The sequence below is a fragment of the Pseudopodoces humilis genome, chromosome 10, assembly GCF_049639895.1.
Source record: "Pseudopodoces humilis isolate 2021_Gansu_Grassland_sample_001 chromosome 10, ASM4963989v1, whole genome shotgun sequence".
NCBI classification, from domain to species: domain Eukaryota; kingdom Metazoa; phylum Chordata; class Aves; order Passeriformes; family Paridae; genus Pseudopodoces; species Pseudopodoces humilis.
Window position 1 is genome coordinate 971,523 of NC_142209.1, and position 24,234 is coordinate 995,756.

The 24,234-nt window shown below is 60.0% G+C and overlaps 3 protein-coding genes across 13 annotated transcripts in view; 1 reads left to right on the top strand and 2 right to left on the bottom strand.

Moving 5' to 3' along the window:
- PDE4DIP (phosphodiesterase 4D interacting protein) overlaps positions 1-10,420 on the top strand; it is a 30,289-nt gene extending 19,869 nt beyond the window's left edge. For 5 of the 8 annotated variants that reach the window (XM_088060263.1, XM_088060264.1, XM_088060258.1 and 2 more), the window contains 20 exons: positions 2,403-2,491; positions 2,628-2,776; positions 2,866-3,178; positions 3,270-3,429; positions 3,551-3,667; positions 3,747-4,221; positions 4,458-4,693; positions 4,880-4,931; positions 5,153-5,370; positions 5,514-5,708; positions 6,224-6,445; positions 6,559-6,690; positions 7,780-7,899; positions 7,989-8,166; positions 8,250-8,374; positions 8,559-8,660; positions 8,806-9,290; positions 9,372-9,510; positions 9,609-9,655; positions 9,889-10,420. In XM_088060263.1, the coding sequence (XP_087916389.1) occupies positions 2,403-2,491; positions 2,628-2,776; positions 2,866-3,178; positions 3,270-3,429; positions 3,551-3,667; positions 3,747-4,221; positions 4,458-4,693; positions 4,880-4,931; positions 5,153-5,370; positions 5,514-5,708; positions 6,224-6,445; positions 6,559-6,690; positions 7,780-7,899; positions 7,989-8,166; positions 8,250-8,374; positions 8,559-8,660; positions 8,806-9,290; positions 9,372-9,510; positions 9,609-9,655; positions 9,889-9,921 (3,587 nt within the window). In that variant the 3' untranslated portion in view covers positions 9,922-10,420. The remainder of the gene's footprint in view (positions 1-2,402; positions 2,492-2,627; positions 2,777-2,865; positions 3,179-3,269; positions 3,430-3,550; positions 3,668-3,746; positions 4,222-4,457; positions 4,694-4,879; positions 4,932-5,152; positions 5,371-5,513; positions 5,709-6,223; positions 6,446-6,558; positions 6,691-7,779; positions 7,900-7,988; positions 8,167-8,249; positions 8,375-8,558; positions 8,661-8,805; positions 9,291-9,371; positions 9,511-9,608; positions 9,656-9,888) is intronic. The other 3 variants (XM_088060260.1, XM_088060265.1, XM_088060261.1) reach the window with 2 other exon arrangements.
- Positions 10,421-10,621: 201 nt separating this feature from the next.
- Positions 10,622-18,243, bottom strand: PRKAB2 (protein kinase AMP-activated non-catalytic subunit beta 2). 2 transcript variants are annotated; one of them, XM_005528654.3, is made up of 8 exons: positions 18,186-18,243; positions 15,437-15,614; positions 15,049-15,215; positions 14,118-14,211; positions 13,433-13,547; positions 12,193-12,326; positions 11,825-11,893; positions 10,622-11,537 (listed from the first exon to the last, which is right to left on the bottom strand). In XM_005528654.3, the coding sequence occupies exons 2-8, from the start codon at positions 15,596-15,598 to the stop codon at positions 11,460-11,462; spliced, it is 819 nt and encodes a 272-aa protein (XP_005528711.1). In that variant the 5' UTR covers positions 15,599-15,614; positions 18,186-18,243; the 3' UTR covers positions 10,622-11,459. The 2 variants fall into 2 exon arrangements, with proteins under 2 accessions (XP_005528711.1, XP_005528710.1); XM_005528653.3 differs by having other exon boundaries at positions 13,427-13,547.
- Positions 18,244-18,342: 99 nt separating this feature from the next.
- On the bottom strand, positions 18,343-24,120 carry LOC102107499 (flavin-containing monooxygenase 5-like). 3 transcript variants are annotated; one of them, XM_088060456.1, is made up of 9 exons: positions 23,464-24,120; positions 22,153-22,341; positions 21,910-22,072; positions 21,105-21,247; positions 20,672-20,871; positions 20,236-20,582; positions 19,845-19,917; positions 19,380-19,762; positions 18,343-18,891 (listed from the first exon to the last, which is right to left on the bottom strand). In XM_088060456.1, the coding sequence occupies exons 1-8, from the start codon at positions 23,596-23,598 to the stop codon at positions 19,405-19,407; spliced, it is 1,608 nt and encodes a 535-aa protein (XP_087916582.1). In that variant the 5' UTR covers positions 23,599-24,120; the 3' UTR covers positions 18,343-18,891; positions 19,380-19,404. The 3 variants fall into 3 exon arrangements, with proteins under 3 accessions (XP_087916582.1, XP_014113038.2, XP_005528784.2); XM_014257563.2 differs by having other exon boundaries at positions 18,343-18,985; XM_005528727.3 differs by having other exon boundaries at positions 18,343-19,762.
- Between the last annotated feature and the right edge of the window lie 114 nt (positions 24,121-24,234).

Here is a 24,234-nt window from a genome sequence, read left to right on the forward strand (position 1 = left end):
TGCTGGTGGCACATGCAGAGCTGAGCAGCCTGGTGTGCTCCTGCTGTGATGGGTTCAGGTGTGTGGGGACCGCAGCCTGGGCACAGCTGCCCTGCGTGCACACATCTCTGCTCCTCAGCACCAGCTTCCTGTCTGCCCCTTGGTTTTAGCTGGTTTTGGGGTTGCTTTTCCTTGAGAATTGTGCTCCGTTTTACTCCTCAGCCCTGGAGCCCTGGGAGGGAGCTGTGGGCAGTGGTGTGAAGTGGGGATGCTGTGCCCTGGCACAAGGCAACAACCACATGAGCTGGTTCTCATGTTCCCAGAGCAGCTGTGGGTCACTTTGCTGTGGTCCCTCAGCCATGGTGACCCACCTTGAGAGCCTTGTGGCCCTCAGCCCCCCAGGGCTGCATCCCCTCACCCTTCAGTGCTGTCCCTGGCTGCTTCAGCACCAGCGGGTTCTGTCCCTGCGGGCTCACAGGGCTGTGCTTTGGCTGTGCCGAGTGCCACCACCAGGAGCCGCTTCTTCCTGCGCTGCTGCTGCCACTTAGAGCTGTCGCTGAGCGTTTTGCTCTCAGACCGGCATTTCCCCGTGATGGCTGTCCTTGTTCCCTGGGGCTGGGATGGCTGTCCTTGTTCCCTGAGACAGGGATGGCTGTCCTTGTTCCCTGGGGCAGGGATGGCTGTCCTTGCTCCCTTGGGGCTGGGATGGCTGTCCTTGCTCCCTGGGGCAGGGATGGTTGTCCTTGTTCCCTTGGGGCAGGGATGGCTGTCCTTGCTCCCTTGGGGCTGGGATGGCTGTCCTTGTTCCCTGAGACAGGGATGGCTGTCCTTGCTCCCTGGGGCAGGGATGGCTGTCCTTGTTCCCTGAGACAGGGATGGCTGTCCTTGCTCCCTGGGGCAGGGATGGCTGTCCTTGTTCCCTGAGACAGGGATGGCTGTCCTTGTTCCCTGAGACAGGGATGGCTGTCCTTGTTCCCTGGGGCAGGGATGGCTGTCCTTGTTCCCTGGGGCAGGGATGGCTGTCCTTGCTCCCTTGGGGCTGGGATGGCTGTCCTTGCTCCCTGGGGCAGGGATGGTTGTCCTTGTTCCCTGAGACAGGGATGGCTGTCCTTGCTCCCTGGGGCAGGGATGGCTGTCCTTGTTCCCTGAGACAGGGATGGCTGTCCTTGCTCCCTGGGGCTGGGATGGCTGTCCTTGCTCCCTGGGGCAGGGATGGCTGTCCTTGCTCCCTGGGGCAGGGATGGCTGTCCTTGTTCCCTGGGGCAGGGATGGCTGTCCTTGTTCCCTGGGGCAGGGATGGCTGTCCTTGCTCCCTGGGACACAGCTCCTTCTGTGGGCCCACACGTGCATCGTGCAGGGTGATGTGTCCCCAGGTTCAGCAGTGAGGTGCCCCACATTTTTGCAGCTTCCTGGCACACGTGGCTCTCCTGAGTGTGTCCCCTCTATGAGCACAGTGCCCTGTGCAAACGCCTGCCCTGCTGCAAGGCACGTTCCTGCTGGTCCTCAGCTATTCTTCCTGAGAGGCAGATGCATCCCTGCTGGCTTCACCAGTGAAGCTTGGCATCTCTCTGTGCTCCCCTGCTCTGTGTTCTGCCTTGCCCTGCAGCTCCAGAGTTGATGGTGATGGATTTGTCTGCAGCCAAAGTACTTACCTCTCTTTTGGTGCACAGCCAGCTGTGGAGCCTGGCCCTTCACAGCCCTAGAGGACAGTCTTGGGCCCTGCCTAAATGTCTCTCCCCCTGGGAAGAAGAGGGATTGGGGATACACCCATCTCCCAAGGGGTTCGAGTCCTCACGCGGGGTTTGGCACCGAGGGGTCAGGAGCAGAGCTGTGTGCAAGCAGAAAAGCACAACCCCGGCACCGCCCAAACTCCCCATGTGCTGCGGTAGGGACACAAGTGTCCCTTCAGCTCTGCAAAGCCAGCACGGGGCTTGCAAGGAGCCCCAGGCCTGCCTGGCAGCACGGCTTGGGCACTGTGGGCAGGGCGGCTGCTCCTGCCTGGGCAGGCAGCAGTGGGGTGCTCACCCCAATCCTCCCACCGGGCTGGGGAGGTGCAGCGAGGCTCCCTGCCCGAGGCCGTGCTGCTGCCGCTGCCTGTGGCTTGCGGAGCGGCTGCGGGCGGGTGGTGCCCGGTCCTGTCCGCCAGGGCAGCGGGAACAAGGTGTGGATGGGGCAGAAGCCGCTCTGTGCCCCTATTCCCGGGGCTGTCTCCTCCCTCAGTGATGGGTCCACTGTGCAGGGAGGGGCTGGCAGCGCCCAGGGACAGCAGGGAAGCCTTGATCCAGCCGGGAGTGTCCCAGGAGCAGGACCCCCGCCCTGGGGCTGCCCGCAGTGGCCGTGGGTACCGGCGGGGAGGAGGGGACAGAGGCAGCGCTGCCAGCGCCGCTGCTCTGAGCGCCTTGCCGTGCTGTGCTGTCCCCTAGGTCAGGCCGCAGGTTCACACAGCGATGGCAGCACCAACTTCACCGACAGCATGAAGGAGGAGGCAGCCCGTGGCCTGGCAATCCAGCAGGTGAGTGGGGCAGCGCCGGGAAACAGGGCTGGGCACTGTACCACGGCCAAAGTGCGCCCCAGCCCCCAGGAAACATCCCTGTCACCCCCTGTCACCCCCTGTCACCCCCTGTCACCCCCTGTCTTTGTGCCTCCAGGGCACCCCCCGGGCCCGCAAGGAACAGGGGGGCGCTGGAAGGAGCCCAGCAGCCACCGTGCCCGAACGGGAGCTGCGGGCTGAGGAGGAGCTGCGGGAGCTGAAGGCGCAGCTGGAGGAAGCCGGCTTCTCCTCTGTCTCCCACATCAGGCAAGAGCTCTGGGGCTCTGGAGCCGGGGCTGGCAGTGGCCGGAGGGGACACCCTGCGTGCCTGGCCTTACTGCGCCTTGTACCCCCAGGAAGGCGATGCTGAGCCTGTGCCTGGAAAACGCGGAGCTGAAGGAGAGGATGGGGGAAGCCACGTCGCTGCTGGAGAGCGGGGAGCAGGAGGAGCCTGGGCTGGGCTCTCTGACCCCCGAGCCCCGCAGGCTGCAGCGGAGGAGCCGCAGTTCCCTCGGGGAGCGCCCGGCCGGAGGCAGCGGGGATGGCCAGGGGGTCCCGGCAGAGAGGGGAACCGTGCCCACCAAACGCCCAGCGCTGGAGGCTCGGTCCCAGGAGGACACGGCCAAGAGACCCTGCCCTGGCAGCCCGGCTGGAGGGGACGGGAGCCGTGTAAGTGCACCGGGAACCGGGATGGAGGTAAAAACAGAGACGGGGATAAAGGTGGGAATGGGGAGCTGACAGCCCATCTCCCCTCCGGCAGGTGGAGGGCTCGGTTCCCTGGCCAGGGCTGGGCGCAGAGCTGCGCTCGCAGGTGGCTCAGGGCCAAAGGCAGTGCCAGGAGCTGCAGGACAAGCTCGCTGCCTCGGAGGCCACGGTGCGGGCACAAGCTGAGCAGCTGGAGAAGTACCACGTCCTGCTCCGTGAGTTAAAAGCCAGGGTGGGGTGGGGGTGTGTTCTGAGCCCTGTGCACAGTGCTGGGAGTGGGGCAGGGCTGCTGAATCCTGCCCGGGGGCCCTGAGCTGATATGGCGCTGCCCAGCAGGTGAACCTCAGACACAGCAGCTCAGCAAGCAAGTGCAGGTGGACTTCCAGGACCTGGGCTATGAGACCTGTGGGCGAAGCGAGACCGAGGCTGACCGTGACGAGACCACCAGCCCTGGTAAGGAGAGCCAGGGTTCCGGGGATCTCTGTGCTTTGCCCACCTGGCACAGAGAAGTGACACCCTGTGCTCCCTGCAGAGTGTGAGGAGCCAGATGTGTTCAGTGAGACCAGCCTGCCTGAGGAGCTGGGGTCCCCGTGCCAGCCAGGGATGTCCAGAGCAGGCAAAACTGCCCAGAAAACCATGGCCCTGGAGGATGTGGAGGCCCTGCACCAGCACATCCAGGACCTCAAGGCCCAGCTGCTCAATGCCAACAAGGTGATCCAGAGCCTGCAGCGCCGTGCCCGCTCCATCTCTGTCACCAGCGGCTACACCTCGGGTGCCGAGCGGCCCCTGCCGGCTCCCAAGGCCTTGGCGTCCCCAGCCCACAGCCTCACGGACGAGGACGAGGGCTGGCAGTCAGACGGTCACGGCACGCTGTGCCCACCCGCCCTGCGGGCACACCGCGACCTGCAGAGCCTGGTGCGCCGCGTCGCCCTGCTCGAAGCACAGCTGCCCGCAGCCAAGCACGGAGCCTCTTTGCCCAAGGAGCTGCAATCTGCCACTTGGCCAGGGTATGGCCCTGGGGGACACAGGGGTTTCCAGATGGGAGATACTGGGATTTCCAGGAGCTGCCTGGTGGCTCCTTGTCACACGGTTTCCCTGCAGGCAGGTGCCTGGGGTGTTTGTGTGGCGGGGCAGAGTCCCAGCAGCGGATGATGCGCAGATTCCCTCCACAGCACTTCATCCCTGCTGTGTTCTCAGGGAGTCTGGCTGCCCTGTGAACAGCCTGCTTGCCCATCTCTCCTAGGAAATACAACTCTTTGATCCAGGCACAGGCTCGGGAGCTGTCCCACTTGCGGCAGATGCTGCGGGAGGGCCGTGGCGTGAGCCGCAGCCTGGCCCAGCACCTGCGGGACGCCCTGCGGTCCTTCGAGGACCTCCTTCGTGGCACTGACATCGACTACTACCTGGGCCAGGGCTTTCGGGAGCAGCTGGCCCAGGGCAGGCAGCTGGCTGAGAGGCTCAGTGACAAGCTGGGCACCAGTGAGTACCCCTAGGGGGGCAGCAGGGCTGGATGTCATGGGTTTGTGCTGGGTCAGGAAGGGATGCTTTGATGGGTGGGATACCTGCTTAGAGTTGGGCTGTCCTGTCCTGCCATGGCTCTGTGTGGGACCAGGCATCCTGGGGCATGGAGACACTGACTGGCTCTTTCCTGGCTTGCTGTTTCAGGAGATCGACAAGATGGGGAGGACAAAACCAGTCACGAACTCCTGGCACAGAGGTATCTGTTCCCAGGGAAGGGTTTGTGGGATGTGTTTGGCATGGGCACCCTGAGAACTACCAGTGCTCTTGGGGTCTCTGCCTCAGGTGAATGTCCTGGGGCTGCCTCTGCTCTGGGGATGGGGAGCCCCATGGGCAGCTCATGGCACATGGCATGTGGGGCACCAGGTAGGAAAGGGCTGTGGGATGGAGGTCAGACCTGGTGATGGGCCACATCCACAGGCTCAGCCAGGAGCTCCAGGAGAAGGAGAAGGTGATTGAGAGCCTGGAGGTGAAGCTGCAGGAGCGCTCTGAGTCCCCAGGTAGCAGCTGCCCACCCTCGGAGTCATCCCACTCTGCCAGCAGCTCATCCTTCACCTCCGAGGGGCTGGAGCCCTGCTCAGATGGGGACGTGGCCAGCGAGTACAGCCAGTGCCACGAGGAGCCCGCCCAACACGCAGGTACTGCACGGTGACCAGGGACCACAGCTCTGGTGCCTCTGGACACAGGGATTGGCTTCCCGGGGTCCCCAGGGAGGAGGGCTCTCTGCCAGCCTGAGCCACAACCACAGTAACACCTCTCTGTGTCTCTCTCCTGTCTCTAGGCCTTCACTTTGACTCCTTGTCCAAACCTGTTAGTGCCCCCCTGCCTGCCCTGGCCCCTGGGCTGTCCCCCTTCCTCCCTGCCGGGCCCCCTCCTCCTGCGGCCCCAACACTCCTGGGCTGCTGTGGGAATTCTGTCTGTTCCCTGGCTGAGGCACAGCAGGAACTGCAGCTGCTCCGGAGGCAGCTGGGAGAAAGTGAGCACGCTGCCTCTTGTTGGCTTTGGTCCTGCCTGCCCTGCATGCTGTGCTGGGACACATCATCCCCCACCCTCTCTGACCTGCATGTCCTGCCCTTGATCTTCTCCTTCTTCTCGGGGCTGTGGCTTTGATGTTGGGTCCCTCTGCTGTGGCTGGGGGACACTGGGGACATATGGAGAGGATCTGGTGGGTTGGAGGGACCCCGCCAGAGATGGCACTAGCCCTAGATGTAGACACTGGCATATCCCAGCTCCTCTAGGAAAAGGCTGATTTGCGAAACTGTTGTGTAGAGTGGGGCTGAGACCCTCCCCCTTGTGTCACGTAATCATCAAGTCCTGGGAGAGCCCCTGCTCTTCACAGAGAATAGGTTTGATTGGGACAGGAGCTCAGCCATGGGGAACACCGGACTGCACTGTTGGTCAGAGCAAGAGGGGGGGAAAAAGGCAGATGGAGGGAGTGTGTTGCCTCATTCTTCCTACCTGCTCATCGTCCTTCTCCTCCTGTGTGTGCAGGTGTGACACTGCCCATGGCACCAGCAAAGCCCACAGTGCCACTGGGCCCCTTTGGAGAGGGCAGCAAAGCCCCAGCACCGTTCTGCCCACACGGAGCACGGCAGGGCCTGGCTGAGCTCCCGGGGGCCACCCAGCCCCGCGGCCTCTGGGACGTGTCCCCGCCGGGCCAGCTGCCCTATGGGGCCCTGCCGCTGGGGTACCCCTCTGGCCACAAGCTGACAGGTATGCTCCGTGTCAGAGGGCACGGGGACATCCCTCCTGCCTCTGGGGGAGCTGGGAGAGATCCGGCAGCACAGCCTTTCCTGCCCTGAGCTGTGCCCCTGTGGCTGTGGCAGGGGCAGACCTGCTGGAGGAACACCTGCTGGAGATCCGCAACCTCCGGCAGCGCCTGGAGGAGTCCATCTGCACCAACGACCGGCTCCGGGAGCAGCTGGAGCGCCGCCTGGCCTCCACCGGCAAGGCCAGCGGTACGGGGCTGCACGGGGCTGGGGCTGCTGGGGGAAATCCCTCTGCTCGTCCCTCTGCTCGTCCCTCTGCACATCTCTGCACATCCCTCTGCACATCCCTCTGCACATCTCTGCACATCCCTCTGCACATCCCCCTGCACATCTCTGCACATCCCTCTGCACATCCCTGCACATCCCTCTGCACATCCCTCTGCACATCCCTCTGCACATCCCCCTGCACATCCCTCTGCACATCCCTCTGTACATCCCTCTGCACATCTCTGCTCACCCCTCTGCACATCCCTCTGCACATCTCTGCACATCTCTGCACATCCCTCTGTACATCTCTGCACATCCCCCTGCACATCTCTGCACATCCCTCTGCACATCCCTGCACATCCCTCTGCACATCCCTCTGCACATCCCTCTGCACATCCCTCTGCATATCCCCCTGCACATCTCTGCACATCCCTCTGCACATCCTCTGCACATCCCTGCACATCCCTCTGCACATCCCTCTGCACATCCCTCTGCACATCTCTGCACATCCCTCTGCACATCTCTGCACATCTCTGCACATCTCTGCACATCCCTCTGCACATCCCCCTGCACATCCCTCTGCACATCCCCCTGCACATCTCTGCACATCCCTCTGCACATCCTCTGCACATCTCTGCACATCTCTGCACATCCCTCTGCACATCCCCCTGCACATCTCTGCACATCCCTCTGCACATCCCCCTGCACATCTCTGCACATCCCTCTGTACATCTCTGCACATCTCTGCACATCCCTCTGTACATCTCTGCACATCCCTCTGTACATCTCTGCACATCTCTGCACATCCCTCTGTACATCTCTGCACATCTCTGCACATCCCTCTGCACATCCCTCTGTACATCCCTCTGTACATCCCTCTGTACATCCCTCTGCACATCTCTGCACATCCCTGCACATCCCTGCACATCTCTGCACATCCCTCTGCACATCCCTGCACATCCCTCTGCACATCCTCTGCTTGTCCCTCTGCTCATCTCTGCTCGTCCCTCTGCTCACCCCATGCACAACGGGGCACTGTGGACAGACGCTCAGCACCGCTCCCCTCCTCAGGATTACCCAGTGATGTCTATGCCCAGACACCGGAGCTGGGGCTGCAGCTGAGCAGGGAGAACCAGGCTCTGCAGGAGGAAAACAGGACCCTGCAGCTCCAGCGTGACCACCTCTCCCAAGGTGGGGCTGGGCCAGCATCCTGGGGCTGGGCCCCAGAGGGCACCGGCTGAGTGGGGTGGCAGTGACAGCTCCGTGCTCTCTGTCCCCAGAGCTGGCACGGCTGCAGGAGGCACTCCTGGCTGCCTGCTCCCGGGCACGGGAGGCTGAGGCGGAGCTGGGCCAGAGGCGTGGGAAGCAGCGGAGGCTGGCGGAGGAGCTCTCCGAGTGCCAAGAGACCGTCCGGCAGCTCCGGGACGAGCGGCGCTCTCTGCAGGAGGACAACAACAGGTAGGCTTTGGGGCATTGCGGCCTTGGGGCCACAGGACGGGGAGGGATGGCTGGCACGGGACCCACTCGTGTCACCTCTGCAGGCTGCAGCACTCGGTGACGCTCCTGCAGCAGCAGAGTGAGGAGCAGCGCCTGCTCCTGCAGACCCTGCGTGCGGAGCTGCACGTCTACGAGAGCTTCCCTGGCCCCTCTGCTGAGACACGAGCAGGTATGGGACCCCTGCACAGCATCCCTGCCCAGCTCCTGCTCTTGGGGTGCCTGGCCCCTCTGCAACCCTTGGGTGGCCCCAGACACTTCCCCTGCGGCAGCAGGTCACACACAGTGCAGGACCTCAGCAGCCCCAGGCACGGAACCACATCGATCTAAAGGGGCTCTGCTGTTTCTTGTTCCAGGCTGCTTCCCATCTCCTCCAGTGCGTGATGTTGGCACTAACTCGGCAGCTCCCCTCGTGTCCCCGCCGCCCTGTGGCACGTCGGCGCTCCGAGGGATGGCCGGTGGGTACCAGAGCCTGCCCGCCTGCTGAGCTCTGCTGAACTCGTGGCAGCGCCCTTGCCGAGCAGAGCTCAGCGCACTCAGGCGCCGGGGTGGGTGCCGAGGGGAGCGGGCAGTGCTCCTCACCTAACCCCGCTGGCTCCACAGAGCCCCGCGGGGCAGACGTGCTGCTGAGGAAGGGCGAGGGGCTGCCGGGGGCTCACGTCGTCGGCCGCCTGGACACGTACCGAGCCCTGGAGCAGCACATGGCGCAGGGAAAGGCCTTGGCCCGGGAGCTGATGTGTCTCACACGCCCAGCACTCGGGCTGCCCGCCTGCCCGGCCCCGGGAAAGGAGGTAAAGCGTGGGCAGGACGGGGCCGGCGGGGGCAGCGGGAGGCAGAGATGCTCCGGGCCGGGGCAGGCTGCCGGCACTGCCCTGCCGAGCTCCCCGGGCGCGCCGGGATGCGGCTGCCCCGGCAGCCCCTGCTCCCGCACCCTTCTCCCGCAGGCCCTGGGATGGACAGGCACAGGGCAGGGACATCTGTGGGGCAGCGCCAGCACCCTGCACGGCATCCTGGAGGAGTGCGTGTCTCTCCTCGCTGCCTTCTGGAGCACTGTGCTGCCCGTGAGCCCCGCCCAGCACCGGGGCAAGGTGAGCGGGCACCGGGGGCACCGGGGGCCGGCGGGGGGCACCGGGGAGGGGCTCACTGCTCATCACACCCCTCCGTGCCAGGAGCAGGTGCTCCAGGGCGAGATCGCGGCGCTGCGGGCCCGGCTCTCCGAGAGGGAGGATGCTCTGCAGAGCACGGCCAGGCGGCTGCGCAGCACAGCCCAGCTCAAGGACAGCATGGAGCAGTTCATCGTCAGTCACTGTACGTGCCCTGCTGGCACAGCCAAGCTGGCCCGGTCCCCGTGTGCCACGTGTGGTTCTGCAGCACAGGGACCTCACTGACCCCTCTCTCTCCTGCAGTGACCAGGACCCACAGTGTGCTGCGCAAGGCCAGGACGAACCTGGAGGTGAGTTTGCCCCGAGGGCCGGTGTGGGATAGGGGTGGGTGTCCAGGTCCTGATGTCCTGGGGATGGACACGGCTGGCACACGCACGGTGCTGAGCGGAGTGCTGAAGGATAGCTGGGTGAAACGTGTGGGGGACACAGGGACACATTTTCCTTTTGTGTCCTCAGCCAGCATGTCCATGTCCCCAGGGCCCAGCACTGCTCCTCCTCACTGCCATGTGTTGTCTCTTGCCAGGTGAAGGCCCAGCAGGCCCTGCCTGTTGCGTGAGGCCCGTGCAGGGCAAGGAGCAATGGCCAGCGTGGAAGAGCCCGCTGGCTGCTGAGCTGTGCCAGAGGGCTGGAGCAGACCCTGTCCCTGCTGCTCTGAGGGCTGGGGTGGAAAGGGCTCTGGGGTGTCCAGTACTACACAGTCAGTGGGTTTGGGCTGCTGTGGTGGTTGCATGCCCTCCACCAGCCTTTGCTTGCCACGGCAGCAGCAGCTGCTGGCTTGGGCTTTGTCTGGCCCACGCTTCAGCTCTTGCTCCCTTCCACCCTCAGTGCTCAGAGTGGGCACAGCCCCCCACGCTGAGCACCCCTTGCCCTGGGACCTGGTCCCCCTGTAACCCTGTCCCTGCTTGTGGATATATGTATTTGTACATAGACAGAGGTATTGGAAATGCGTTTTGGGGACTCCAGACGTGTCGGGGCCCCAGCGCAGAGGAAGATGTAAGAAATGCCATATTCTGTTCAGTGGCTGAAGAGTCCCCAATAAAGGTTTCCTTTGGGTTGTGGTGTTTCTGGCATCCTGTCCCTGCAGCCATGCTCCCCCTCCCCAAACTACCTGCAGCACAGGCTGCCAAAGGCACTGGCTGTCCCCAGGGGGTTGTTCTGTCCCCTAACAACCCAAGGGCAGCTCTGTGCTACACTGGGTGCTCCCTTTCCTCCTCTTACTGTTCTAGACCCCCTCTCCAACACCAGGCAAGCAGCACTGAGAACAATAAATACTGTAATAAATAGAGAACCCCCTGTTCCATGGCACTGCTGCGGCAGCAGGCGGTGCAGCCGGGGTCCTGGAGTGCCTGCCTGGCTCTGCTCCTCCCAGGCCCCTCCAGCGTGGGCGTGTGCCAGTGCCCCTCTGGCTGTGACAAAGTCAGCCCTGTCCCACAGAAGCAGCTGATGTTGGGGACAGGGCATTGCAGTCCTTGATGGTGCTCTCACAGCAGCAGGTAAGAGTGGCTGTGTCCAGCTGTACCGTCCATCATGCTGGCTCAACGCTGAACCTCACAGAGGGCTGGGGCTGCAGAGCCCCCCCTCAAAGCTGGGGGGCAGCCCCACAGCCAGGGCTGTGGGACAGGGAACAGGTGCCAGGCTGGAGTGTCGCAGAGCCCCTAGCAGACAAAGTCGCCTTGGAAACTCATTGCCAGGGCAGCAGCGCAACCTCCAGAAGAACAGGATGTGTTCCTGGAGCCTGGACTGGGTGCAGTGCCAGGACCACCTTGAGGCCCTCACAGGCTGGAGAAGACAGGCAGGGTGAAGCCCTTTTTGTGTTGGGCGTGAGGAGGGGCTGTTCTGGTGAGCAGCAAAGTGGTCCCAGCGACTCACAGAAGCCAAGGGAAACTGCAGGTGGGTGGAAACCAAGGGCTAAACCACGCCAGCAGGATGGGACAGCGTCACAGGCCCCCGTGGCCCTGAGCTTGTTGCTGGGGCCCGTGTCCCTGCCAGGTTGGAGGCTGGAGCCAGTGGCCAGTTGTCACACAGTCCCGTGGCCCAGTGTGTGCAGACAAGCGGCGTTTGGTGTCCTGCGTGGGGAGCGTGTGAGGCCCCGGCTCAGATGGGCTTGTACAGCAGCGTGGTGACGTACTTCTTCTTGTAGCGGTGCGTGGCACTGAGCACCATCACGCCGTCCTGCGGGAGGCACAGCCTCAGCACGTGGGGCCAGGGCACCCCTGGGGCTCAGGGAGCTGCCCCCAGTCCCACAGCCAGCCCCATACACAACAGGGCAGCGGGGCAGAGCAAGGGCCGGCTCTGAAGGGAATTGTCAGGAAGTCACACCCTCTTGCCCCTGTGCGTGCCACACCTCACCAGGCAGCCAGGTCCCATCTCCACCCCCCAGCTGAGCAGGTTCTGCTCCCTGCAGGCTCCTGGGAGCCACAGCGGCTCCTCACCTGCAGCCTCGCAGGACCTGTGCTTACCTTGATGGAGAGCGCGTAGAGGTGGTTGAGCATGACGTGGTTGGGCTCGGGCAGCAGTGCTGGGTCACACTAGGAGGAGAGGAGTGTCACAGGGGAACAGCAGAGCCCTGATCCCCCAGCCCCTGCCAGCACAGGGAGCTGCTGTCTCAGGCAGCTTGAGCTGCCACTGCCTCTGGCTGTTCTGAACAGGAACAGAGCTCAGCTAAGCACCAGGAGGCCAAATCAGTGAAATGGGAAAAGTGCTGCTTTCCCTAGGAAATGCCAAGGGCTGTCAGACCCCAACCAAGGGGAGCCCAGGCTCCCTGCAGATAGGACTCTCTTTCCAACCCCAGTGTGGCTCTCTCTGTGGGCAGTATGCTGGTACACACCGAGATATTGGTGTCCTTGTTGAGGATGACCTGGAGGAGGTGAGGCGGGAGGATGGGTGGGGATTTGAAGCGCTCCTCAGGCCGGTATACGTACATCTCTTGGCCATAAGGTCCCGGTGGGGAGCTGGATAAATCTAGAGAGAAGACAAAGGCAGAGACATTAAATGACTGAAGCAGGATGGGTGAGCTCCTAAAAAGAACTCAGCAAGGTCTTTCAAGCACAAACATCCTCCACAAGCCATGGGCAGGGATCTATTCTATGACAACAGCTCAGCCTGTTCACAGCAGAAAAAGCAGCTGGGTGAGCCCATGGCAATTCCAAGCAGGGCTGTAAGCTGGTACATGCACTGACACAACACAGGCACCCCATCACAAGACCCCTCAAGCACAGCTCTCTCCCTGCAGGAAGCAGCTGGCTTGCTCCAGAGCTGTGCCCTCAGCAGCAGCAGGAGCACAGGGTGCTCTAGGTGCTGCCTGATGAGGAGCTCCAGGGAAGGCAAACAGGAAATCCACACTGAGCAGCTGTTCCAAACATAGGAGCTTGTGGTCACTGAAAGGTGGACTGCCCACAGCTCCCAGCTACATCTGATCTGAACATTTGGGAACAGCCAAACCCAGATGGGCTCCATCTCCTTGGGCTGCTGCTGGCTTCTCTCCAGCAGTGTCTCTTGCCCAAGCTGGGAAAGGACATGGAGCTGAGCTGTATCTGAGATGGGGCTGTACCAGGGACACACACACACAGCTGAGCTTCCTGCCAGCGTTTCACACTGAGCCAGCACCACCGGTGCCTGTGTGGTAACCTAACCTGCTGCTGTAACACAAGCAGACAGGGAGGTTTGCAATGTGCTAGCACTGGTACAAATTACCTTGGCATGAAAACCAAGAGTAGCTGCTGAAAATAAACTGGATCCTGCTATCACCTAGCTTGTACCCCAGATCAGATGACTTACAGTTGACCAGACAGAAAGAGCTGATGCTCCTGGCATTTCCCAGTCCGAAATGGCTCCCTCAGCCACGCACTGCAGCAGCTCTGCTCTGGGATGGTGCTAGCACAGAACAAGTTACAGCAACACAGCCCCTCCAGAAGGACAAGGCCTCAGCTGTGGGCTGGGGAGGACAAGCTCCCCAGCACTCCTCATCCACACTGGGTGCATCTGTGCACCCAGAGCAGCGAGTCTCAGAGCAGAGGAGATGGAAAATAGCACATGCAAAGCTGTAATGCCACAAAACTCACCCCGACCTGAGGTTTCTGAGCTTTCCAGGGAATCCACCTTCAACGCATCAAACACCTCAAAGTCAGACTTCTTGACGTGGATGAGGTTGTTTATTGTCCCCATCTGGCTGGTAACCACAGGCTGGAAAGAACTGGGATGAGAATCTTCCTGTGTTCACCTCAAACTGAGGCACATTCAATGCTCCTTAGATCCTCCAGCCCAAGCTCTCTTTGCTGTAATGCTACCTTCAAGCACAGGTGGCTGGTGTCCCTCTCTGCCCTACACTTGTAGACCTCTGCTGTTTACCCTGGGAGGATCTTCCTTTATCACAGGCTCCTACATCACCTCCTATTTCCATCCTCCATCCTGCTACATGCCCATGGGTAGGTGTGTTGTCCTTCCCATGCTGCTCCCAGCATGATTCAGTTTGGAGGAGAATCTGTGAGTGCTGACCTCATGCCCATCTTCCCACTGCCAATTCTCAGTGGGACTTGAGGGCCTTTTTGCATTTCCCTGCCCTCTCCCAATGCTTGCCCATAAAGCATGACTAAGTCCAGAAGAACCAGCCTCTGAAATGACTCGGGGGATGGAGGTGTGCCTTTTGTTCCAGGGGATAGTCTCTGCTCTTCCTGTTCCCCCTCTGCTGCAGTTACATCCTGTCTAGTTCCCTGAAGAAGACAGGATCTGTACGGATAAAGCTTGGAGCATTACCTCAGATGGATCATGGACCCACTGGCCATCCACAAAAAATTTGTACTGGTGCTCTCCTTCTGGAAGGTCCAGGATAGCAACGAAGTCGTTGTGGCTGTGCAGAGAGAACAGATGTACAACAGCATCACCCTGTTGATGCTCTGAATGCTGCTCCTCCACGGGGCCCCAGGAACCAGCACTGCCCAGCTCCTCTACCCCAACAGCTTCATGCAGGGTTAGGCTTGCTCATCATCAGTGACCCAAGGCATGGCCATGACAGGCCACGAGCATTCCAAGCACCAGCATGGCTCAAACCCCTGGCAGCCCTGCTGCAAGTGACAGTTCAGCCCTCTGTGCCCTAAGAAAATGGATGTGACAGACACCCTGTGCAAGACAGGCTAAGCAGAACACAGGGGCAAAGCTCCTGCCCTGTGCTGGCACAGAAGGACAGGAGAAAGTGGGACAGCTCTGTTTGTCAAGCCTGAAATTGAGATAAACTCACTCCAGATTAATTGCTAGAGTCCTACATGAGCTTCCATGTAAGTCACAGATATGTTGCAGAACAGCAAGAACATCATTGGGGCAGGAAGATACGTGAGGGACAAACAACTAACGCCCACTGGCAGCCATACAACTAGGCATGGGGTAATGCTGCAGCCAAGGGAAGAGCTGACAGCTTCTAGAGGACTGCTGCATACCTGGGCAGGCCTCTGCTGCCAGCACTGGCTGCTGTGCGACATCCAGCTGGGCAAGCAAAGTGGCCCATCCTGTCCTGTCCCCATTTCACAACTTCCCACTGTCCCCGCAGCACCACGCAGGGAAGGAGCTGACTGTGTACCTGTCTCAGACCCACAGCTTGTGTGAACAGAGAAAAGCCAAGAGAGCAAAGGAAAACGTTCTCTGCACTGGAGCAGACATGAACATAGACTAAATGACTTGAGGGACTGGCTACCTCTTGATGAGTGGGATCTTGGTGCTCCAGTTGTTGAAGGATCCGGAGATGAAGACCTCCTTGCCTCCATCAGCCCAGCGTATCACAGTTGGACGAGCCTGTTGGGATGGTTTCACTGACTCCTCCAGATCTGGCTGCCACGACACAAACTCCTTGTCCCCAGGAATCTGGGAGAAGAAAACCAGAGAGATGTGACTGAGACACAGAGACAACTGTGAACATATTCACACAGCTGGCCTCTACCAGCCCAGCTGCACATGACACACAGGAGCACCACAGAGCTCCTCCAGCCTCTTGAGACCCCTTGCACGGCTGGGAGCACAGCCCCACACAGGCAGTGAGCCGAAGCTCCGGAGGGCAGGCAGGGAAGGGAGCAGCCAAGCCCTACCTTGGAGTCATGGGAGCTGAAAACGCTGGGGTCGTCGGTGCTGCCCACCATGATCTTGTGCGGGTGCTCCTTGGCGGGGTGGGAGGCACCGGAGCCGTCGGAGCGGTGGGATTTGGAGCCATGGCGCTCCCCAGACACCCGCTCGCTGGTGGTGTTCCCCATGGCAGCTCAGCAGCCCCTGGCAGGGAGACAAAACAACGCTCTGCCTTTGCCCACGGGCTCTGGCAGCAAGGAGAGGAGCACCACAGCCGCCTCCCAAACGTTCTTTGCCAGTGGAGATGAACAGCAATCCTAAAAAAGGGCCCAAGTTCATTTCCACTACCAAGTTTGGGAGCTGAATGGGAATTCAACAAATGAGACAGCTTGACCTAATTATAGCCATGTCCTTAAGAACCATCACTCTAGTTAAGCTGGTAATTGTTAAGACTCCAAAACCAACACAACTTCACCTGGGTCCCACATCAGCCCTTGGCAGCCAGCAGAGCAGAGCTGACAGGAAAAATAAAGCCAACCTTTACTGGCAAATCAAGTGCCTGGCATTAACAGAGCCTCTTTCACAGTCCTGCAGTCAGGCTTTACACACAACCCCCGACATCCAGCAAGAAAACAGCCAGGGACTGAAAGTAGCAGCTGTTTCACAGTCCCCAACAAGCCTTCAAGAGCTCACAGGCAGAAGAGAAGAGCCTTGTGCCTGCAAAGGCGACAGGAGCATTTAAAGTGTCCGAATGGAATCGCCCAAGCTGGAGCTTGTCCAAGGACAGGGGCTAATGCTGTGGTGTCTGCAAAAAGCTCAGCTCTCAGCAGCATTCACTTATGATTCACCAGGCAAGTCACCGTGTCAGCTGCAGCGCAGCACAGCGAGGAGGACCATTTGTTGTGACCTAGCCAGCACCTCCCTGCCTGTCTGGAGGGACACGGTGAGGGAAGGCAGCCCTGGCCACCTCGGTGTCCCTCTGCAGCTAGAGATGGGCCACCATCCCTAATGTCACCCAGCTCAGAGAAAGCAAAACAGGAGAACTGACCGAGCCATGAACAACTACACACCTTTTAGGATAAACAACAAAGCCACTGCAAGCTACACAGGACTCTTCAGGCCTTACCCTCTTCCCAGGAGCTGAGATGGACTGGGGTTCTTGCCCACTTCCAGGCTTATTTTGCAGCTTTCTACCGTGGGCTCTGCAGACCAAGCAAGGGGACAGCCAGCCTTGCTTCATGTGCTCACTTGTGACATTTGGTGACTTGTTTAAAAGATCAAGTTATACAAAGGGTGCCAAGTGAGTCTGCCAGCCAAAGCCAGGCTTTAGAACATTATGGAACAATTACTATGGTATTTCTTAAATCCTGAGGGCTAAAAGGCAGCTCGAGTGGGCAGCTAACCCATACCTCCACTCCTCTCAGTGCAGATCAAGTATACCTGAAGATCCAGGTCAGATGAGCTACACCTCTTGCTCTGACATCTTCCCCCTCTGCTCTGAGGAGGCTCAGACAGCTCCTCACAAAAACTGTCCCTGTACCAGCAGACCTGCTGTTGTGGAGTTTCCTCTCCAGTATTTCCACTAAGGCTCCCTTACTTCACATCTCCAGGGAGGAAGGCAAGAAAGGCTGAGCTTCCCTTGTAGCAGGACAGACCTGGGAGATCTGTGCAGGTGTTAACAGGAGTGAAGCTTCCCCTTCTCTTCTCTAAAAGGATTGCAGTCCCTCTGTCCCTTGCAGGTCTCGCTCTCCAAACACTCCCTGAGGCTTATCCCAAGCGGTGGCTCCTGTCTGGCGTGTGCCATCTGAATCCCCAGCATCTCACACACACACAGGCACCCGGGTCTTTGTGCACAGCCTGCAATACCTGGCTTTGCTGAACTAACTTTTACAGCTCAAACCCTCCTGCACCCAGACCAGCCCTCGTAGCATTGGGAGGTGGTGTGACACAGGTACATCCAAATCATGGATGGAAATGCTGCCAACACCAGAGCCCCAGAAAACCTCCACGGCATCTCAGGATCTCCAAATGTCCAGTCAGGACATTCACTCCCAGTCTGGCAGCAACCCCCTGCCAGCCGCGGCCCACAGCAAGGTGGGTGCCTGCTTTCCCCATCACCAGAGCCCTTCGGTTCCAGCCAGCCCCATCTTCTCATATGGAAAATGACAAGTGAATTATCCCCGTTCCCTCCCCGGGATGTGCCGCGCTTGTTGCCTCTCGCAGCCGGGAAGCGGCGGCACGGAGCCCAGGGGCTTTCTGCAGCGGGGCTGGGGTCTCCAGCAGCACCGGGAGCACTGGCACGCATTCCCAGGGGGTTCTGAGTGAAGGACGGGGTCCAGCATCTCCCCGGGCTGACACCACCCGGGGAAGCCCGATCCGCCCGGGCTCTCCCTCTTTCGGAGTCAGGAACCAGAGCTGAGCCCTGAGGTTGCCGTAAGGTTAAGGGGGTGAGCTGGGAAAGCGGGGGCGGAAAATCTCCCACCGAGCAGGCAGGGCTGGGGCTCAGGCTCGGCTCGGCGGGGCTGTCAGGGCGGGCTCGGCCCACGGGCGCCCGCGGCTCTGCCGTGACCCGGGGGAGGAGCGGGACACAGCGGCAGGAGCCGGGCCCTCCCGAGGGGTCCGCACCGCTGCGGGCTCCGCGACACCGCTACACCCAGCCGCGCCTCACCCACCGCCTCCCGCAGCGGCGCCCGGGGACCCGCCACCCTCACACTCACCCACCCACCCGTGACACCCGCCCCACCGTCCCGGGGCCCGGGCCCGGCCCGACCCCACCTGCTGCCGCCGCCGCCGCCGCCACCGCCCCGCTCTCCGCCTCCGTCCAAGATGGCGCCACGCCCCGCCGGCCGCTGCGGGGCGCTCTGACCCGCCCCCCGCCCGCCATGTTTGCCGCGCCTCACGCCCGCCGCCATGTCTGCTGCGGGCCGGGCTGCGGCACCTCAGCGGGGACCCGGCTTTATTGCTCTTTCCCCAGCAATTTCCCGGTTTCTCCAGCACCGCTGCGGTCTAACCCATAGATAGAGCTGGTGGGGCTGGCGGGCCGGCATGGAGGGAGCTGTTCCCGGAACAGAGTCGGTGGTGCCACAGCGGGATGTACCCAGACAACAACAGAGCAGGCTGCACCCGCAAGGAACCATCCCCTCCGTGCTCCGGCACAGCTAGCGAGAGACAGCAGACACAAGCCTGTGAGAAATGAGTTTTACTTCTTAAAAGTTTTAAAAGTTTAATAAGGGATAAAAGGGACGGTGAACAGTGTTGGGTGCTTGGCAAACTGCCAGAGGCACGCTAGTTTTGAAACAATTTTCTTACCTACTTTATCATTGCAATGGTCACATGCACATTTATGAAGATTATACATATTCATGAGTTTACAAGTTCCGGGAATTCTTTTGCTTGGTTTGACCTTTCACCTGTCTTGTTAAAGTTTCATGCCAACGTATTGCAGATGAAATCCACGTATTCTGTTTCCTCACAAGGAATTCTGTGACATTGACATTTCTTGGTAATTGACAGTTCTTGGTAACCGAAGAGTTAGTAAATTCCTCCTTGCATTCCTTCTTTTGATGTTTATTTACCTGGGTTTTTTTCAGTGTTATCATACGGATAAGATACTCTATAAGTACATTAAATCAACCTTAGCTAGTTCACAACGTTGAGCTATTCTCACCATTGTCACACAAATAAAGGCATTAGCTACTTCTTCAAAAGTTAACATTACAATGCACAACACGTAGTCTCTATTTTACTATTTTGCGAAAGCCTAAACTATAATATACATTTATCTACACGTGGCCAGGGCATTGGCCACTAAAACTAACCAATTATACCATATTAAAGCAGTTAATTACAAGCTATACTATACCAAAATCATTACGATCAATAACAACTTGCAAAAACCAATACATAACAACAAAACCCAACAGCTACACAGTTATTTATAACAATCCCAGAGGAAAAAGAGAAGATTACCAGCAGGAAGGGCTGTCTCCTGCCCTTAAGGAGAGAGCGAGACGTAGACGAGGGTGGCCGCGATCATGCCGATGCTGAAGAGCACCGTGAGGACGTGGGGCACGGCGCTGGAGCAGGCAGGGTGGCCGCTGGCCCGGGGCTGCAGGGCCCTGACCACGCGCTGCTGCTGGGTGAGGATGGCCCCCCTGGCCCCCGGCCACGCGCCCGGGCCCCGCAGCCGGTACTGGTACGGCGTGCAGGGCCCAAAGGCCACCTCCATCGCCAGCTTGGGGTCTGTGAGGAACAGGGTGAGCAGGTTGGGCTTGACGCCCAGCTGGCAGGCGAGCTCATCCATGTAAGGGATGTAATCCACCTGGATGGTGTGGCGCTGGCTCTTCACGTACCTGTGGGCAGGGAGGGAGGGAGGGTTTGATGTGGGGGCACCGGGGGTAAGGGTGGCAGGGCGGTGCTGTGCAGGGGCCTTACCGCTCAGCCATTCTCTGCTTGGTTTGTGTGATTTCAGCCAGCATGTCGGTGGGTGGCGGCAGGCCCTGCAGCCCTGGGCAAAAGGAGGCTGGAGCTGGAGGGTGGGCTGTGCTTCTGCCATAGTCTGGATGGCTCTGCAGCCCAGCCTGGCCTCTGTTTGCATGTGGGGCTTTCTTAGGACATGCTGCCACGTCAGGAGCAAAGTGGGAGACATGGGCAAAGGAAGTAACAGCAGGAAAGGGAGGATGTGGTTGCAGGCAACAGGACCAGTTGGTGGCCCCCACAGGAAAAGAACAGTGCAAAAGTCGTAGAAAATTACAGAGCAGGGTTTTGGCCTCATGAAGAAGCAAAAGGAGGATAAAAGCTGCATCCCTAAACTGGCCTGACTTACCTTTGAAGACACGGGTGGCCCAGCGACACTGGAGCTCGGAGATGGGCATGATGGCACCCAGGGGCTGGATGAAGCCAATGAAAGCCAGCGTCGGCTTCTCCAGGTCAGGGGGGAACATGAATTTGTAGAGGGGAATCTGGTTCTCCACCACCTTGAAGCCCTCGAGGAACGGGAAGGAGAAGCTGTATCCCGTGGCAAAAACTACGGCATCGACGTCTTCCCTGGTGCCATCCTCAAAGATGGCAGATGTCTCCGTGAACTCCTGGATGTTCGGCTTCACCCGCACCCGGCCCGAAATGATGCGGTTGGGCAGGTCATCGTTGATGGTCAGGTGCTGGTGAAGGACCCTGGAAGGCACAGACAGACCTCGTTCAGGCCCTGGCAGGGAGATGGGCATTGCTGGAGCAGGTACCTGGGGTGCTGCTGGGGCGCTCACCGGTGCTTGGGCTTTAGGCCATAGAGACTGTGGTCAAAGCGGGCGTTCAGCTTCCGCTCCAGGAAGAAACTGATGATACTCAGGGGCAGCAGGTTCTGGAGGAGCTGCGTGAAGCGGCTGATGTAGCAGAAATCAAAGGGGTATCCGCTCTCTGCTACCCGGTGCAGCACCCAGGACCCGTGCCTGGTGCTGAGGAAAACCTGGAAGGAAGGTGAGAGGTGGTGGCACGGCAGCATCCTCAGACTGGGCTGGGCCCCTGCTGTGCTCCAGGGACAGGGAAACCAGCACAACTGCTGGGACCACAATAGCCACCCCCACAGAGAGGGGACAGGGTGCTTGTGGCCGGGTGCTGGAGGGAGGGGAGCCCACAGGGGATGGAGGGGGAGGACCGGTGTCCTCTGGGGTCCCATCCCTGTGAGCTCTCCCAGCACACCTGCTTGGCTGTGTGGCTCAGCTCCACTGCAATATCGATGCCTGAATTCCCAACGCCAACCACGACCACCTGTTTTTCCATGAAGGGCTGAGGGCTCTTGTAGTCCCGGCTGTGCAGATAGCAGCCCTCAAACTTTTCCAGCCCTGGGAGAGAGAGAGAAGCCATGCTGGGCTGGGATGTGGAGGAGAAGGGTGGCTGCCTCCTGTTCAGACTGGTGGTGTATTTTGAACAAGCTAGGACCAGTGTGACCAACAGGAGTTATGCAGCCCTGAAGTAGTGCCCAGAGAGGTGGTGGCATCACCAGCATGGAAGATTTTCAGCGTAGCCCTGAGCATCTTGCTCTGGCTTTGGGACTAGCCTGGCTTGGAGCAGGGCTTGAACTGGAGAATTCCTTGCCTCCATCCCAAAATTCTGCTGCAGGTCCTGTCTGGTGCCATGCATTGCCAGTAGAGGAACAACCACAGGGTCTGTGCCACCTCACCAGACCCTGCTGACAGTGTGCTCCAGCCTGTTCCCCAGCAGGAGAGGGTCTCCACAGCTGAAAGCTCTCCAGGCATTTTCCCCTGGCTCCCAGAGGCAGGACCACCACCAGTGCTGAGCCCTCCAGCCTTGGTGAGGAGCTGGAGAGCCCAGCAGGTGCCTGGCCAGCAACATGAGAGGGAGCCTGGCTCAGGTGGGAGAGGCACGCTGGCAGTGGTGACATCTTTGGGTGCTTTGGACACTCATGCAAGTGGGAACCTGGTGTGTTAAACTGCAAAGGCACTTAGGGATGTCAGGGAGCAGGGGAGCAGCTCACAGGCAGTACCTGGGAAGGAACTGAGAGGGAGATGTGCGTCGGTGTGGTGCCCACTGCACACCAGCACGGCGTCAAAGACGGCCGCCTCCTGCTTCCCCTGGCTCTCCGTCACCACCTCCCACTGGCCGCTGCTGGCGAAGTCGGGACGCTTGGACACGCGGCACACGCTGGTCTGGGCGCAGGGGGAGCGGTGTCAGGCACCCCGTGCCCCCCGTTCCCGCTGCCACCCGCCCCTCGGGCCCCAGCTCTCACCCTGAAGCGGATGTGGCGGAGCAGGTCAAAGTGCTGGGCGTACATGCGGAAGTACTCCATGATCTTGGAGTTGTGCATGTAGTTGGGGAAGTCCTCAGGGATGGGGAAGTCACTGAAGCACATCATCTCCTTGGAGGTGTTGATGATGACGGAGCGGTAGATGCTGGCACGGCCGTCCTCGGGGCGCTCCTGTGGGAGCGGGGCACAGCTCAGCGCTGGCTGGGGAACGATGGGCTGCCTCCCTGCCCTGCCTGGCACCTCCACTATGGGTGCAGGATTAAGCCATAGGTTGTTGTAGCACCCATCCCTCCACCCAGCACTCTCCTGTGGTTGAGACTCCCCACCCCATAAAACAGGGATGTAGCTCTGGACTGGCAGGAGCCAGGCAGCGGTGACAGTGGGTCATGGTGGTCTTGTGCCTCAGTTTCCCCACTTCCACTCCTTGCCCCTGTGAGGTAGTGCGTTCACAAAGCTCCTGTGGCTGCCACATCAGGTATTGCTGGTTGTGGAGCCAGCTCCAGTGCTGGCTGCTGCGTGGTTGCTCCTGCTTACCAGTTCTGTGCCTCGGCAGCTGGATGCTGCTGCTCTGGTTCTGCTCCACCAAGCCTGTCCTTGACCCATCACAGGTAGAACTAGCAGACTGTGACAGATCCACCCCAGACCCCACTCTGGCATGGTGCCACCTGTGTTCCCCCAGGGCTCTCCCACACATGTATCAAGGCATGGTGGGAACACTGTTCATCTTGTTCCTAGGTCCATGGGATAAAATTCAGCAGCCTTAGTAGGTGGGGACAGAGAAGAGCTCCAGGATTGCTCCAAAGCAGGGAGAGCCAAGGCACAGAGAAGGCAACACGTGGTGTTTCTGCGTGGGAGAGTGGCACAGGGGCAAGAAGAGGCACAACCATGATTCCAGGAAAGGGCTGGGCAGTACAGGGAAAGGGACAGACAGTGGGGTGGGATAGGTAGGAAGGAGCTGGGAGCAACCAGAAGCAAAATGGCAGGGGAAGGTGTGGATGAGAGTGGGAAGGGAGGGATGGGAAAGGGGAAGTCTGAGCTGGGTGAGCAAGCCATGGAGTCAAGTCCTTGGGGAGGCTTCACTCTGCTGCTGGTGAGCAGGATTGGGTCCTATGTGCCTGGCACACCAGCTGGCACCACACTACCAAATCAGTTTTACTTTCCTGTGGTTTTCCTTGGGAACCTGCCTGCTGCACACACTCAAAGCAGGGCAGTGGTGTGTTGTTCCCTGCCAAGGACTAATCCCAAGCCCATCCATGCTGCTGCCACGAAGCAGGCTGGCTGCACAGGGCTTACCTCAAAGCGCCACAGCCCCCCGATGTCCTTGCTCCTCTCAAAGCAGGTGGGCTCCAGCCCCTCCTCCAGACAGCATTTCAGGGCACACAGGCCAGAGGCACCGGCACCGATGATGGCTACTCTCTGGGCAGCCATGTCCCACGGGGTGCTGGTGGCAGGGGTACCGGAGAAGCTGTGGCTGGGAGTTGCAGAGCCGGGTGTGTCTCTGAAGTGAGGCTGCCTGGTGCTGCTCAGTTTGGGGATGACTGTCCCTGTGCTTCAAGTGGGCGGTCAAGGCGTCACAAGATGTGTTTCTTCCTGACATGATCTACAGGTTTCCTTCACCACCCTGCCACACCTCCTGCTTCCACCTGACCTATGCAAGAGGCACATCAACTTCTGTAAGCATTTAATGATGCCGACATTGCCCCAGGACTTCCTGGGCAGGGCAGAGATGTGGCTATGCTTCAGATTTTGGCAGGTTGTGGGATGGAAAACAAGCCTAGGAGATGGTGGAGGACTGGCATGACCAGCCCAGCCATGTGATGGACAGGACCCCCATCCTTTACCCAGTCTGGGTCCCCAGCCGACCCAGCCAACTTCCAGAATGGCTCTGTGCAGGTGACCAGAGTGGCAAGGAGCCCTGCCACTGTGACCCAAACCTTGAGAGAGGTTGTCTTGCTGTGGAATGTGTGTGCATGTCAGCCCATGGTGTAGTGGGCCAGTGCTACAGGGCCGATCTCAAACCCGTGAGCGTCCCCGCAGCACACAGAGGGTCATGATGGTCTCAGT